This window comes from Neodiprion virginianus, chromosome 3 (genome assembly GCF_021901495.1).
Source record: "Neodiprion virginianus isolate iyNeoVirg1 chromosome 3, iyNeoVirg1.1, whole genome shotgun sequence".
Lineage (NCBI taxonomy): Eukaryota > Metazoa > Arthropoda > Insecta > Hymenoptera > Diprionidae > Neodiprion > Neodiprion virginianus.
Window position 1 is genome coordinate 25863006 of NC_060879.1, and position 17974 is coordinate 25880979.

The 17974-nt window shown below is 39.9% G+C and overlaps 1 protein-coding gene across 4 annotated transcripts in view; it reads right to left on the bottom strand.

Moving 5' to 3' along the window:
* LOC124300629 (uncharacterized) overlaps window positions 1-17974 on the bottom strand; it is a 134237-nt gene that overhangs the window by 93391 nt on the left and 22872 nt on the right. For 2 of the 4 annotated variants that reach the window (XM_046754929.1, XM_046754928.1), the window contains exon 1: window positions 9804-11717. The exons of the other annotated variants lie outside the window; for them this stretch is intronic. In XM_046754929.1, coding sequence (XP_046610885.1) covers window positions 9804-9876 — 73 coding nt within the window. In that variant the 5' untranslated portion in view covers window positions 9877-11717. Of the gene's footprint in view, window positions 1-9803; window positions 11718-17974 lie in introns of those variants that run through there. 4 annotated transcript variants of the gene reach the window in all.

A 17974-nucleotide genomic window follows, 5' to 3' on the forward strand; every position in this document is an offset into this window, starting at 1 on the left:
AACTCGGAGGAGCCGTACTGGCTAGATGCACACAAGAGGGGAAACGTAGACACGCGGTCGGTGTTCAAAGGTAACAGGTGGTCTCACGTCTCGGTTAGAAGAGGCGACGGGACAGGCAGGAGCCAGGTAGCCAGGCGTAAGGTGAGAAGGGAGAAGGAGGAAGGTAGACGCACCGCTGAGCGCAACGACCTTGAACTTGCACCGATGACCGTGGTTACCACTTTGCTAACGGTCGGAGCCATGCTTCCCACTACCGATCACGCTCTTGTCGTTAGACCACAATTCGTCAGCGTACAGAGGGAATTTTTGACTGATTACTCTCAAAAAAATTTAGTAAATGTTGCTCTCTTGTACAGGACGAAGGACTTGTTACGGAAATGTGGGAGAATGTCGAAGGATTCCCATACCCCACACAATGCGGATCGATAAATAAGACATGATTGCTCAGAGATTGTACGAGAGACCATAATTGTCAGCATAGTACGCATTGCCGTGGCACAATGACGTGCGAAGGCAGTATAAGTCGGTTTAACAGTCGACAGCTACCAGGATAATCATAGAGTATCACGTAATCACTCGATCACGTGTAGGCTGAAATAGACTAATGAATGAATGCCGCTGTCTCTCCTACACCCCTCTTTGCCGATCGCTATAATAAAATTGTCTATTACAACAAGACTTGAATTTTTAATGTCTGATTACAAGTCTTTTGATTGTTCAATTAAAGGAGTAAGTAAGTTGCTGACGATTGTTCGTAGCGGAGTCGTAAAAAAACCGGTTTATTGTTGAGGAGAATAAAACTTGGCGTGATCAGCAAAAGAAGACGCATCGACCGTGGGCTGAGGTATTTACTGTGCCCAGTAAGTACTTACTGCCTTGGCATAGCAAAGGAAGTGCTTTGGCAGACAGATTTTATCGAAGACCAATTGCTAAGCGACTTTCGCTACCATGGTAGTGGGGGGCTTAGACACAGCAGTACGAGACTGATTCTCATACTGATCAGTAGTAACTGCCAGGTATTTCATAACCATTCTTCAAGAGATGCGAGATAGTTAAAATCTGAATTATTTTAATGATATTCATAACTGATGTACCGCGTAAGCGATCATTTCGTATGTCGAATATGTAAAGTAATATCTTGTTTAGCTTACAATTAGTATAAAATGTCATGAGTCTACGAAACATAAGCGTGCAACGTCATTTTCTACATAAGTAATAAATATTCCCGTATCTAATGAAAATTTATTCTTGTATTATCATCAGCAATAAATATATTTATTGCAACATCGCTCATACCTACTTGGAAATAAGTAGATCGTACTACACTACTTTTAACACTGATTGGCGTGAAATTAAAGATTTCTCCGCGACGCAGGATCATTCGGCGGTAGTATAGTAAAAAGTTACATTGACCTCGGAAATTTCAGCTTCCTGGACTTCGAACCCCTACAGGAGTTGCTCTATCGGGTGATCAACGAAAGTGGAAAAGTGTCGTTTACATTCCAGCGAAAATACCTCGACACAACTACCATTGCACTAACAATCCGTGATCAGTCATCGTCATTAAAGCGATCGAAGTTGAGCTTCTGGAATAGCGGACTATAGTTGACATGTCTACTCCTTGAATTCAACACGAGGGTGAAGTTCGTGACATTATTGTAATGATGAATTTTTATCAAAACCAAGTCGTTATTTTGCAACTTAACAATTGCCCGAAATTCAGTAAATCGTATAAATAAAGCAGCAAAGAAATTTACATTTTGCCAATACAACTGCTTCAGTTCTATTATATTTTGGAATTAAAGAATAGTGATTTATATTTCAATTTAAATTGACTCACTGTAAAAATAATTCGAGTACAGTCGTTGCCTTGTCATTCTTATGCAACGAAGAAAAAATAACACTCTTTCGTTCATATCAATCTCAACGTAAATTTCAGTGAAATTTCCTACGAAACGAAGGAAAAAAAGATGGTAATGAAAATTTAAGTATAATAATACATATCTTAACGATCTTCATCGGTTTATCGTTATGTCACGAGAATGAGAGAACCAGACGTAACTTGTTTGTCGCGTATTATTACCTATAGTCTTAAGTCCGCGCAGAATTGTCACTCACAACCGAAGAAGTATGATAATGCGTGCGCCATTAAAACCCCGTGTTTACGCATACAGCTAAACTAAACGAGCAAAATAACAACCATTATGCCCGTATGACGTATACCCGTAAATTTCAACCATTCAACTGTGAGTTCTAATGTCAGACCAAGGAGATTAGACTGTTTCAAAGGTTACCGCTGCGCGGTTGAGGATGAGATATCCACTTGACTCAAAGATCTCTCTATACTTTACCAACTCTAATGGATTACTGCCCAGACCTACATTTATACAGTATGCTACTAACAAAGGTATTATTTCTTTCGCAGAAGACCTTTGTTTGATATTTCTAAACCGTACCTAATGTCCAGCAGTAAACACACATAGATCATAATTGTTACAAGTTGAAGGAATGAAGTAAGAAGGTTCAGTGATTCGCGTTGCACGCTGCAGCTGACATAGTTTAGAAAAGAGAAGAAAATAATCGGGTACATTGTAATTCGCATGGAACGCGGCCACGTGGAGCCAATAATCTCCACCAAGGATATAATTACACACGTTATAATGAAAATGCATTTCTGTTCTTTTTATCCTCGCGCAGCGCAGGATTATTTAATAACTTACAATTTAAACGCCGTGAGAACTTCGTCTGAACTGGCTTGAGAACTTTTGTGTGCACGACTTGTAGTCAGAAATCCACGACCGATTGCTTTTCTGATATTTCACCTTTTCTGACCAAGTTTTTATACACGTCGTAAAAAAATTCTGAATTACCCCGATCGAAATTTGGACATGCTCACTTATCGCTGAGCCGTGAGACGAATATGAGCAATGAACGAACCACCCTGAAATAAGTGACATATAACTTGGTGTGGTCAGTCCGATTCCATCTGCGGCGATTCATTGTGTAATTATGTGGACCAGTCATTGCAGTGGCTACAGTTTTCAATTTGAGGTCTGGTTATAAATATCTGATGGCACGCGCAGAGAGATGCGCAACGTCTTGATCAACGATATCGCAATTTCGTAAAATTCCTGGAGATAAAAACTGAGAACGTTCATATAATCCTTTACACACAAAATGTCGCACGTCTCGTTTACGTTTTCACTTGCGTATGAGAATTATGTCTGTGGGTGCAAGTAAAAAACTTGAAATATTGCGTAAGATACGTGAAGGTAATTTTTTCTCTACAGGAAACTACGTCGACCACGACCTTCAGTTATAAACCATTATGCTGAAAGATATTTTTGACGCTCAGTTGTATGGATTATTTGGTCAGTGACACGGTGAAGTGAATTCCTAACGACTGCATGGTCCGTCGTCTGTTGAAACTTACTGCGCACGCGCTAAAATTCGTGAGCAGCAATTTGCCAGGGCGACCAACCCTCAAAAATGTAGATGACAGATTGCCGCGATGTACGCACCTCAAAAATATTGACAGTTGTCGGTAGAGTTGTGCTTAATTCACAAATGTCAAAATTTTGTGGTTAGGGACAGCTGGTCGCTCTGGAAAACAGTTACTCTCGGATCGCAGTCGTTGCGAATTCACTCTGTATATATCCGAAGGTAAGTAAAGATCGGCAGAAGATGAATGAATTTTTAGTTTTTGTTCACCGAGAGAAACCGGTCAGAGCCGATCCGAGGAACGAAGGTCAAGCCGAGCCTTTTCAACAATTACGATATTTTGTTCAAGGCAATTCTCGACAATATCTGACAATTTGGAGTTTCACGCGTCGGCGTGGCGCCAAAAATAACTGATAGCAATTGGGATAATTGACGAAACGTGTGTTACATATGATATCAAAGGAAGCGCGTTGTCTTAATGCGCGTTCCTTTTGGGACCTCGGAGTGGGTCCGAAGATTTTGTGTATGATATTACGAGATGGAAGAGTGTGATGGCAGAGAGGCAGAGAAGAGGCAAGAGTGATGGTAGACATCCGTTTGCTGTTCGGTTATTTCGATGCTTCTAGAAGTCGGCGGTTCGTTATTTTTTACACGGCGATATGTTGTTTAGTTCGGTTATCGCTGTATGTTCGGCCTATACGTTAATTATTATTAACCATATTACCGCGTTTGGCGAGTCCGCGACGTAATAATAACAAGTATCATAATGCCTAGAGAACGTGGCATCGACTGGGTGAAAAGAAAGAAAAAACAATCGCGTATAATGCCAATCCAAGCATTACGGCTTAAGGCCACAGCTAGCTAATTGTAAGATAAAAATAAACAACGAGTGAGTAGTCGTTCATATGTGCCAGAGTTGAGAGATAATTACGGACAATTCTAATATGAGCTAAATTTATCCGTACTCTACGTATGTATATTTAGTAAAAACACCCTGCAGCTTCCACGATTATCATGTAATCGTGGAAAAATATAGCTGGATATGAAAGTTGCGAAATTGTCAGTTGAAATGAAAACTTGTTTACAAATTTTCCACGATGAATTTATATTATGAAAAAATAGGAATGAGTGAAAATCCTAACCGCTGTAGCGTCCTCGCGATTCCAACAAAAATTATAGTCGTCTTTGGTATTGGAATATTAACAAAAAAGTGTCATTATGCTGGTATGCACCTAATATAGCTTGAGTAATCGATGCTGTATTTAAAGATGCCTGTAATAAGTCAAATTTGAATTGAAATTGCCTTTTATTCGGATCCATATGTGGCTACAAAGAATCAGTCGCGATCGAAGAAGTGATGCTTCCTTGTTCATTTTCTTTTTCAAGTTCAATCCATAAAATTTGTTCTCAAAATTAGTCGATCTATTCTTCATCAATCACACTGATATGCAGACAACAACTTTTTTTTGTCCTTCTCATTATTATGTGTAGTTATAATGGATATGATGCTCTTGAATCAAAACATAGTAACGAAAAATATCTACCACGTATACTTTCCATGTGATATTTTTTTTATAAAACGCTATTTTTGCTATAAAATTACAATAAAACATTACTGATAGCAACAATATTTATGAAAAAAATATATCTACCAGTATAATTCTAGTTATTTTGTAGTCTTTCTTTTCATATCATCGATCGGAGTTTCACGGCGGTTTCTTCTCTTTCTAATTTTTTCATTTTAATTCCTCCTTTAAATTCTCTTTCTATCAGTTCGAACTGGTTTTATATGTACAGACACTATTTAAATAGATGAAAATTATCTAATCGCAAAAAAAAATACAACAAATTCTGAATTTTAAAGAATAAGAAAAAAAAAATTACATCACGTAATGTATACGTGACAACAAACAATGGAAAGCAGATATAGATTTGGCTCAATAAAACCTTCACATCTATAATATTTTTTTTGAAAGACGATTCCGTTGCAGCCTGTGCCATTATCTCAAGTATTACATGTGCCATTACATATTACTGATACATTGTATTTCAACAGACAAGTAACAGCATAATTATACTCCAACATTCTTAAACAAATATCGTTCCGAACTGACAAAAAAAAAAACATTAATGATCACAGGTGGGGCTAATTACAACGAAACGGAAAGTAAAGGGAATACAAATTATCTACACGTGTGTAAGAAGTGACAAATGGCGACAAATAACTGGGTGTTATTTGATACAACAGGCCTGCAGAAAAGCAACGCCGCGCAGAAAATTATACACGCATTTATAAACTCCAGATATTAAACTTGAGTTTCGAGTTAACGAGCAATTAAAGCTGCAACACCGGAGGCAATTCATTCGACGACTGCAAATTGCGTTACGCTTGAGTCGAAATACAATTTCAGGTTGATTGCTGTACCTGAAACGGTGGTGAAAAATTTGGGTCAAGTTCACCGCACTCGGCCAACGTCTGCCGATTCCGGGTTTCGCCCGCCGAACCATGAAGACGGTAATTTTGTCGATTATTCAATCGTCTGTGATCTATTACGCATTCGATATATAATAATGATTGCCGGAAATTGAATCTGCGCTTTCGGTTACGCGTAATATTCGTGCGTATCCATTCGTGTCGGGCTTGCATCGCGCACGGAAAAGGCCGATGCATCGGAAGAGTCGACGCGATGCAAAGGACGTGTCTGGATTTCAATTCGAAGAGATCCGCGTCGTCACGGCCATATTTAACCGGCTGCATAAGTCAAGTATATATGTATGCGATACGTATAGCTACGCACATTCGAGATGCTTCGCTGTGCAACTTATACCTTAAATGCGCAACGTATAACGCATCAGATTTTAGATATAGTTCACGGCTGGTCTGCTCTTGCGCACTGTCCAGAATACGCTTAATCTCGAGACACGGTATATTCATTGGCAAATGCACAGCGCCATCTCATCTCAGTACGATGTTCTGGATCTTATTAATTACAACAAAATACTTTGGTTTTCGTTAATGGATTTTCCCCTAAGAACATATTTCATCAATTACAGCTGGAATCCAAATGATTTTTTAAATACCTATGTGTTTTTTACAAAGTAAAAAATTTGTGTCAACTATGCAAGAAATCGACGGAATCTCAACCGAAGAAAAGAATTCTATAAGGTAACATGATGGTTTTAAATGAGAAGAAATTCTGTAAAAACTGACGATAAGTCTGTTTGCACTGTACACGTGGAAAAGTTTAATTTCTTTGTCTCAAAATAAGAACTCCGTAACTAACGTAAGAACTAACGTAAGCGTGATAATATTTGCAAGCGTTATTAGCAGCAGGCTGGAATATTTTGCGATCTGCATGCAGTGAGATAAAATTAATACATAATTGCAAAACAAAACTAATAAAAACTGTGACGTTGATTATTAATGTCAAGTAATTTTTATCCCGTTTCCATCACCCAACGCCGCGATAAGATTGTATAATATTCTAATGATCGTTTGCACAGCTTTACGAACGCGATTTGAATACAGAAAAAATCCAGAAGTAAGCTGTTATAACTTCTGTTTTAAAAATTCATTGATGCAAATTTGAGCGGACGGTATTTTTTGAACAATTGGTCATATAATGGTTGGTGAAAACCGAAGACGATTTTTTCATTAATATATGGTGCTTCAATCAACATCGAATTATACCCAGTACAGGTAGATGTACGTTTTTATCGCCATTATCTTTGCACGCTGCTTATATATACTACCAGCGGAATAAACGAATTAGAAGAAAACGAGAGGTTTCTAATCTTCGAATACAATGCGCAACGCGTATAATAAACACCCTCAGATACACGACGGCCGGATAAGGTATCGCGAGGTTTTCAGGTATCCCGCACCATGTAACCTGTAATGCGAAATTGTCGAAATGAGACCCGAAATTTGCGAGGTATGAATTTTAAAATAATGAAATATCAGCGTAACTTCATCCCTTCGCCCTTCCCTTTTGTCCTTCGTAGTCTTATACATTCTCAAAAAAAAAAAAAAAAAAATGCCGATTGAATTTATTTGTACATTTTTGTATTCCCAATTTTCGTTTTTCTACAAGACAAATTTTCGTATTTACAGTCTGTCTACGTTTTTAACTTCGTGTCGTTGACTTTTTGGTCTTTCGCATTTTTTTACCCCACTCTAGAGAACACGTGCGATATAGAACACCAGACAACGGATTATCGCCTTAGCAAAATTACGGACAAAGTGACCTCTGTCCTTCCTAATATGTGTGTTTAAATACTTATAAAGATGCGTCAAATGTCCGCTAAACCTGACAGTTTGCTCAACAATTTGTACCCTGCTTTAATAAGCAGCTCACGAGTTGTATGCTAAGAGACGAAACAGCTGTTCTGCAGGCCGCTTATAATACCGGCTCGGTTCGAGACATCGCTGAACGCTAATGCAGCGCTGACCGTTTTCGAACGTTTATAAAATTGTAAAATACGATCTGCTAAAAATACACCGACTCTCTGTTGAAAATAGCCCTAGGTCTAAACTGAGCGTGAAATTGAACGCGTGGCCCATTTCAAAAATTTTCCCAACATACAATGTTACGCTTGCCCGACTTAGACTTCACAAAGGCTTCCCGCTTTTCGAGGGTTATATATTCCAAATAAAATTTCTGAGCACCAGAGAAAAATTAAATTTTCATTGGCAAAACTTTGTCCGGCGTAGGGTACTGAGCTTTGAATATTCTGATGATACGAATGAGCCGATGATAATCGAATCAGTGGTTTTTTTTCCGCATCACCTGTGCAAATGGTTAAACTAAAAATATAACGGATATCTGCAAGCGTTTCATTAACTTGGTTTAAATTCTTCTTCGCGAAATATACGCGAATTTTGATGAAAACACGTCGATATATTATATGTACTTTGCGCACATATGTGAACATGGCGATATGTGGTAAGGTAAAAATACGCAATAACGCTAAGTTATTGAACAAATTTCAAGCGAAAATATACCGATCGATAACTTGGGTGGAATAAGAAGTTCCCGAGGAATTTGGAGAGAGAGAGAGTTTGTATTCTGCACTCAGCGACGAAAGTGGTTTAATTAGGAAAGAATGCCAGAATGCATTAGTTAATTGCGATCGCAGTTGGCGACCGGCGAAACGGCGTTTTGGCCTGAAGGCCGGGGAATGCCTCAGGCTAGATTACGAGGTACCTACTGAAGGGTCCGCGTTCGGGTTCGTATAATTTTGGGAGCGGTTTCTGCCGGTCAATTATCAGGCCCTCAACCCCGGCTCGAGACGCGGATCTTAGATCATTTCGACCTCGGTTTCGCTTTTAAGAAGAGTTTAACCTCCTACCGAGTAACATATATATCTTGTTAAAAAATGTTTGGATCGAGAGTAATGATCCTTATTTTGTAAAGACTGTATCTTTGAATGCAGTTCAAGTTTCGTAACACAAAGTGGAGTCAAGTTATTTGAACCTGCAGTCTTTCGTAGTACTACAATTATTATAATTACGAATATTTAGATCATTAAAAACTTGGCCTCTGATTATTGCCTCAGGCTAATTCAAGTCGAAGTAAAAGGTCCGATTGGTCGAGGCCGAACCGGATGGATTTATAGTTGAATTTGAACATTTTTTTAGACCCAAGAATTAGTTTTTCGGAAGGGAGCTTTCTTGAGATGTGCGGGACATTAATTTTGTGAAAATTTGAAAATAAATCTGGTTATAAAGTTATCTTGGTGCAGAAAATATTGTCATATATCTAAATTCTGTAATTACCTCTACAGCAAGCGAAAATCCTATAGTTAGATTTTATACAAACAAAGTCATTTTCCTCAACGTAAAAAACGTAAAAGCATTTGTGTAACAACAAAGACGTTTGAATTTTGATAAGTAAAATTTGAAAATGGTTAAAAAGAAAAAGGTGGCTGGTTGAAAATAATTGTATACATAATAAAATCTGTGCAGAATCTTCCCTATCACGCGATACAAGATTTTTGTTCGCTGCAGCCCCATCGATTGAACAAATGATGCTTCAACGTGAACATGAGCAGTAGGATGATCACGTATTCTGGACGATTGCAGATTGACGCGTGTGTCGATCGCTATACGCTAGTGTGGGAGTTACAGTTATAAGGTGTGTCGTGGGCGAGGAGAGAAATGTTTAAATTACTGCATTTCTTTCTTTTATTTTAAAGACGTCAGTGCACTGTATAGTAATGCAATTTTAAGCCGAGGCTAAATGGACCGTGGGCCGATTAAAGATTACGAGAAAAATAACGTGAAATAATAGTAGCTGCCAAGAAAGATCCACCACGGTAATTGACGGTGGTCATAGTGTCGTTATGGAAATCGGACTTACCCTTGACGACGTAATGATCCTTGGTATCCATGCCCGATATTTCAGTGGCGTCGATGATAATGTGAACATTCATTCTACCCTCACTAGAACAGTCACAATCCGTTTCCCGTTTCCCGATTCCCGTTTGTCGTACAATTGCACTATATCGTTAAAACGGTGGAATTGCCGCGGGTATTAAACCGTAAAAGCCACACCGCACCGCGAGACGGCGAACCACTTCACCACACAGTTACGTCTCGAAAGAAATCCCACCGAGAAACGATTTTATTTATTGCACGTTGAACCTAGTGTAATTTACCCGTGTTATATAATTTACACTTTATCACAGCTAATCACTTACGCACACAAAGCAAGAAGCATCAGCCGACGTCTGTTCGAGACGCGTTCTTGATTTATATATTTCTCCACCTAATCACACAACATCACCGACTCTCATCTCTCACCTTGTCCGCAGATACAAACACGTCAAAAACACAAACAATTCACTAGACTTTTCGAAAATTATTATCCTGTAGCACCAATTTACTTTCTTTACACCTCAAATATGTATACCTATACAATATATACATGTGTACATATATACGTATATACAAATTTCAAACGGTCACATTCGCACGACTAATTTAACACAAGAGTTGAACACCGTCGTCAGGATCGAAAAAATGGATTCCGACGAAAACCAAACGAAAAGGAAAGAAAGGAAAAAAAAAAGAAAATTGCACCTTATCACGAGTAACTCAAAGTCACGCTGCGGCGGTCCGTTCGAGCCTCTTCTCGCGCCTCCCTCAGAGGCTGAAAACTGTAGCCTGATCGCGACGTTCAGCCGGTTCAAGTAGTCACGAGGGGTGCTCGACGAATACTGCGTTCATGTTGTCAAATATCATATTTATGCTTCGGTAGAGTGGCGAAGGTATAATATGTTATGGCCCGGCGTCTCACGCCTCGCGAGTAATCGTCGTTCTTCCGCCGTTGGCACTTGTCGTATCGCTTAGCGTAGCACTCGAATTGCCGGGGTGGTGGTGGGCAGCGACGCTGGTCGAGGTAAGAGGTGGGGGTGGGGGGTGGGGGTGGGGGGCGAACCCCCGTCGAGTACAGACAGGAGGTTTCCCGCGGATCACCGACACCGAGGCACCGCGCACTTCTCTCCGTACGTCTACCTTGACTACTTGCCGCTGTCTGATCACAGCCGATCTTTACTACTGCGAATCTTTCGCGCTGCGCGCTGCTCGCTGTTTGGCGGTTACGATTCTATCACAATATCAGCGTTTCCGAGACAGCTCTCTTCGATAATCAGAGACTACTTGTTCGTGTCACGTGGTTTGTACGGAAAGACGGGTGTCCGAATAGTCGCAGGTATAATGTTAGGTAGCGCAATTTTTCCTAATTCTTTTCGACGCTCGACTCACTTCCGATGTTCATTCGTCTCTTTGTTATTTGAAAATTGGCTTCTCGTTTATTTACTCATGTATACTAGGATCTTTCGATTCACGCCTATCGAATTTATGTTTCGATCGTTGATTTTTCTCGGTTTACCGATTGCGTTCGGTTCTCTCGATCGAACTCAACAGAGCTCTCTCGACCTTTTCGACCGTGGGTTGTATCGTTGGTAGGGGGAGTTGTTGATAAACTTAATCGTAATCGCACCGAAACGCGCGCGCGCGCGTTCCTCTCGCTCGCAGTTCGTTCGACGGATTGCACTCCTCCTGGGAATGCGGAGGGTCATCTCCGGCGCTGCCCCTTCCACCGTCGGTTTTCCTACTCGATGAGCAGCGACGCGACGCAGGAATCAAGGAAGCAGGCAGGCCCGAAGGGCGATCGGGGCGAAATCGGACCGCGATCGAGTCGGGCTCCGTTCGGCCCGAGCTCGACGTACGAAACGGGTACGAACCGACACCCGGGAACCTCGGGGAAACCGTCGTAGCAATCCACGACGCGGCGGCCGCCGATCTGAGCCCAACGACAGGTGGGTCGAGGTTGTGCTCGTGGTACGAGAGGTGGCCCGAGATCGTGGTGGGGCGACACGCAGGTAAAAAGCTGCGCAGGTATCGTTCGACAGGCGGTTAGCTCCTCTGCATTCTCTGTATACGTGTGTGTTTGCATAGACGCCTCAAAGTTAGAAGACGTCTCTCCGTTCGTTATCGGATATATTTAGGTACATCGAGTAGGTATGAATACAATTCTGCCGACACCTGTACCTACACTTTTACTACCAAAATTTATTTATATTCTTTCTGGGCTCATTCTATTAATTTTTATGTATATATTGTGATACGTTAAGATGTGTCGCGGTATTTATTCTCCCGATCGTTCGTAGACGATGAACGACGACAGCTTGTCAGCTTGCGCATGTTACGCCTACCTTAGGTATGTGTTCTGGCTAAGGGCCTGTTAAGAAAGGAACACTCTATCTGGTTGTGACCTTCTAGCGCTTCCTTCGACTTCGTCTCCTATACCATACAGGTACACGGTCGATCGATCTCGCGTTCCTGTTTGGTTTTTGTTTTCTTCCCCAAAGGTACAATTTCCGTCGACGAACTGTAGCTGGTGATTTTTTTCATGGTACCGTTTTTGCAATCTCTAATACATGACAGTTTATCCTTTTTTGATGCAGTGAAAGGATGAAGTGCGTAATATTTATATTCTCACAATTTAGGATATTGTAAGTCTTCCGTTATAAAATTTTTTGAAACCAAGAAATAGAGAATAAAAAAAAAAAAAAAAGAAAATGGAGAGATGAATTACCCCAAATCGAGAGGTCGAGACATCTTCACGTTTTGAGGTCCGGAGAATCGCCCCCCATAATTTTCAGTTTGTGTGCGATCTGTGATAAATTCTTTGCCCGATGATATCCTGAGAACGGGTAAACGGATTTGTATTTTGATCTCATTCGAAAGGGGCTTTTCTTAGCTTATACTGCTTTTTAGGCTCGCCAATGAAGGTCAACCATGTCAACTACTTACTTTGTGTCACGATCATTCTATTTTTTCTTTTCCACTTTTGCAATACCGTTGTTTCATGCAAGTGAACGCTGACATTTTCGTCTGCAGTTTAATAAATAACACCTACGCTTCAGCAGATTCGTAAAGTTCACTCTTCAGTGAATTTCTACATAAAACTGCGGCCAAAAGAAAAAGCGGCGCATCGTCGAAATCAGCTGAATTTGCTGATAACGGTTGTAACGATTCACTTTTTCTAAATAAATGTGGTTCCAATAAAAATCGGACAGTCATCTTCATTCCCAAAACAATTGTAACGATGAATCTGTAAATCTTTTCTTTTCAATATTTTGACGTATGTAATACAATTACAATGCATATCATAACGTATTATTGAATTGCGTACAGCTCATTTACTGATTACCCAGGTTTAAGTTTGCCAGAAAAAGAATGTCTTAAAAATAATGTCGATATCGTGTTTTAAGTCGATATCAACAAAACGAATTTTTTTTTTAAATTACGTCATTATGAGTGAACGTTAATAAAAATTTTATTACAGAAATCACTGTTACATGATGTAATCATTTATTTTATAAACACCGTGCATAAATGACGACTAGAACGCTCAATAAATTGACATTAGTGATCAACTGTGTCTAAATCAATTAGAAAATGTTATCGACGTGCATACCACATTTCCAAAAATTTTTAATTATGATCAAAATAGGTATAATAAGAATATTTTATAATTAATTTTCATTCTATTGTGAGTTTGAAAATCAGATACGATTCAAATTAAGAATCTCAGTAATTCCGGGTGCATAAATGGCCATCAAAAATAAAAGTTTCTTCACAGTCCTTGATACGTTTCATCGAAGTCATAACATCCAGAGAATAACAGACTGGTGCTATAATCGTCCGAATATGATAGACAAAACGCTCGACGCCTGTAGCAGGTAAATTTCCAAAGAGTATTGATTCCGGAATCGTCATTACTTGTCGTTCGCAGGGAATTGAAACCGCAACGCGTAAATTATTATCACGTCAGGGCTCGATAATTTATAAACTGCACCAATGAACAATACCGAATCAGCTGGAGTGAAAGAAATGGTGAAGAATCGGTCAACAAGTCGAGAATAACTCCGTTCTATTCAAATTCACAGTCATGGTCACGGCCACGATGCAAACGGTTACGTAAAGATCCGTCCTTTTGACGTGACCAACTTACATTTTTCCGCCTCAAAGCCCATGGTTATACTTTGCACGTGTCCTGGTAATTCTAATTTTCTGCAAAACACGTTCATACCACCTGCATTTATTTATTTATTTATTTTTTTTACCTTCAACACTGAAGGGAGTACTTTTTTGAATTGTATTTCTTGTTTCTTCTTTTGTGAAGAAAGAAAACGTGCAAACGCCTATAAAACCTAACTAGGATACTCGACAGTTCGAAGTCAGTGGAAGATTAGCCTTGATGAGACAACAAATAACGTCACCTAGAATTCATTTTAAGCCTGTCAAGTTATATTTCCTCTAAATTCTAAAGGGACCAGCTCTATCATGAATAATTCAAATCAGATCGTGTCCGATAATCCAACCTAATTATTTCGTATCAAGTTTTTTCTTCTTTCACCTCAAGCTTACGATTAGAGCCCAGTTTTTTTTTTCTTCAGCTTTGAGCGATACTTCCTCATGTCTATTTCGAGAAACTTATGCCAATAAATTATTATCGCCAAACAGTAATTTTTGTACATACAGAACAGCTACACCGACACTTTCTAAGCATAGAGGTTCAACTATGATAACTTATATATTTTGAGGTCCTATTACCTGTAGGCATAAACTTGTAGAAAACCCAACTCCATGGGATTTGTTGGGAAGAATTGAATTTATGCAGCTCAACGTACGCGACAAAGTGTCACAATATAGTTACTAATATAATCGATGGGATTCCCCGTGTTTATTAATTAAATTAAAAGATATTTCACAATCTTGTTGATGAAATTCCTGTACCTCGTAAGTTAATTATTGCCTAATATTCTATGCCAGTGTTGATTTCTATAATCGTTTCCCAAGAGAATCGACAATTGAAGATTTCCGTTGACCATAAAACATCCCCGAAAGCTACACAACCGTTTTGCTTGAGTCGGAACGAGCGCAGCAATTTTCGCATCAGAAATCTTTTTGATGATATACAGAGTCCGACTTTATTGCCCAGCCAATGTAGAATGTAGACGGTTGTATAATCTGTGAGTAAAGTAAGCGTAATGTTTTGCGAGATGAAGGGATGAGTGCAAAAAAAACTTTTCACTCTGGAAAAAAATCTTACGGAATTAGCCCGTTTGCCAGATATTTATATATATATTTTTTTGTTTTTATTGTGGTTGTGGCAATGATAGGTTAACAACTTGTTTGGTATTTGCGTTGCTCAATTTCGGCATAAGTCACTCAAATATCTCTATTATCTAGGCTTTTTCCGTACTCCAGGTATTTAAAGTTATGGCAAATACTTGAATATGGAATAATAATATGCTAATCAACTCGCACGACACGCATTGCTCTTATCTACAGGAGAATCTTCGTTTGCCCTTCAGAAGCGTTAGACACGCTGCACAGGTAGGTAAAATACGTATATTAAACATCTGGAAAGACCTTCTCGCCTGATTTGACCTCTCCGCACCTGTAACCCCTGACCTTTGCTTTGCCGCAGGCAAAATATAGTTTTCGCGTCGATAAATGGGTGTGCCATTTCTCCACCACGAAAAGTTTCGTCGACCACTCGTTCAGATGACACACACACGCACAGTTTGCTTCGGTACATCTAAAAATAACCCCCGGCAGTAATCTCTTATCGTCGAATTAGACGACCCAATTTCATCAAATCTCCACATCCGGATACTGCAGGTTGTAATGAAATTTCAGAAACGGTTGGAGGAAGTTTCACAACTCAACTTTGAAATGATCAGTTCTGCGGTAGAATTCGATTGTGGCAGCAAGATTACACGACCCAAAAATATCAACTTTATACAGTTCACCGCCAATTATTTCCCAACGATTTAAAAAATAAGTGTGTTGATCAACTTATTTTTCCTAGCTTTGTAGTGGCTGTAGATGGGTTTACATGTTGCAACCGAATTCACTCTTATGTTAGGCATGAAGAAATCTACACACACACGTACAATCGCATCTCGCCTATATCAATATCTGTAACGTTTATACATTTTACGTCGAGGCTGGAAAACGTTTCTTCATTTTTTTTTTTTTCAAGAAATCTCAAGGTAGATCCCGGGATTGTAAATTATCCAAACCCACTGCGAGAGCAATTGCGAATTACGTGGTGTTGCAGTTGGCGTTACATGCCATCAGCATTGCGCAATTCATGTCAGGCGGGGCTAGTCAAAGACTCGATACGCATCTGCATTCAGTGCGACGCTGCAATCCGCTTCCTGCAACATTCCGAATAATCTAATCGGGGGCGAAATAAAGATCGAGACATACGTAGCTTCATTAGTCTGTGCAACACGTCGCTAATCACGGAAATGCTTTTCAGTTCACCAGGGTACGAAGTGCTCGGATATAAAGAACATTCCGATGAAGCATTCTCTTGATATTTCGCGCTACACCAGCGACTTGACAAAAATCAGACAAAATTGGCAAAACTGATGCCTAAATACTTGAAAATTTTTCGACGTGCGGTGACTTTTTCTTTTTCTTTTTTTTTTCAACGACTTGATTTGATCATTGCTAAATAAAATTGCTTTGGTCCGGTTGCTGGCAGACGGTTGAAAACAAGTTGCAAAACGTTGCATGCAATTTGTGTCTCGCGGCATAAAAGTTGCGTTAAGTTTACCGTTCTATATATTTCTACAAGCGGTAAAAAGATTAGTTTTGTTTTATGACCAGCAACCTTATCTCTCGACTCTGGCGAAACCTTGGCTGTAATTCTACAAACGATTTGTCTGAGGTTCACGGACAACGAGGCCTGTTATACAAAACATGTACTAGACTCTTTACACTCGATTTTCATTTAGCGCGGAATATTTTCACTTGTCAATTGACATACACGGTGAAGTAACGGGGCGGGTTCGGCCCGTGGAATAATGACAAACTGATCATTACGCAGATCACAGAACGGTAAAGATTTACGGTCGAAAAGATTATTGTATACCAGTCGAGTGGAGCGAGTGAAACAAGTCAATATTCTTGGGGTAGGTTTGATTAATTGCTGATCGAAATTTTGAGTACCCTCGCAATAAACGATTGAAAAATATGAAAGGAACGAAGCATCAAGCTGCTGGTGCGACGTATCACCAGCATTATCAGTCTACGAACGCATCATTCTTTGTTACCAAAATGCAGAATAGTTAAACGAATTGTGACGTGAATCGAATCACGGTTTCGCAGACGATCTGCACGTCCAATTAACGTTAATTCTGACTTTCTAAAATAATTCTTCGTACAACACCGTATGCAAATATACAACCGACTGTATGTACGTCATGACGAACGAATGCAATGTGGAGACGTTACTTGAAATACGAAACGCTTCTCCGTGACGCCTTTGTAATACACACATTCTGGGACGCACGTATCGTTGTACAGCACGAGCAAGTACAATCCATACCTAATAGTAGAGTTTTACAAACACATTCGGTCAAGTCAATCGTGACGTGAAATAAATATTAGGATTCGCGAAGCGCGTTTTCACGCACATACGCACCATACAGACAAAATTGTCCATTAGTCACGAATGTAATTGCAATACTCCATTGCTGCCCGCAGCTCGAACGATGAAATAATGTTATTTTGGAGGTGCGCTGATAACTCGCTGCATCATGTTCGAGAGCACCTTATTGTCAGGGGTAAATGGGATGTCTTTCAGAAACGGGGAAATGACGTAAGAAGGAAAGAGGCGTTCTTACAGCTTGTTTTCCCAAGTGCGAAATGAACGAATCTGCTCGGAAGCACACCGATCGAAATCGCAATTATGCTGCAATTGACACGCTCTCCGCTACAGCACGACGTATTACATACGCAGGTGGCTATTTACCGATTGAAACAGTTCCTTTGGCAGGGAGTCGGCGAGCGGGTATTTTGAAGAAAAAAATACCTGTCGCCGCACAATGTCAGCGGTATATACAATATAGGTATGTACAGTTATCGCTGGAACTAAACTTAAAATTCGTGACCTTGCCTCCACGTTGCTTTACCTGCACACCCGTGTCTCTGTAAACA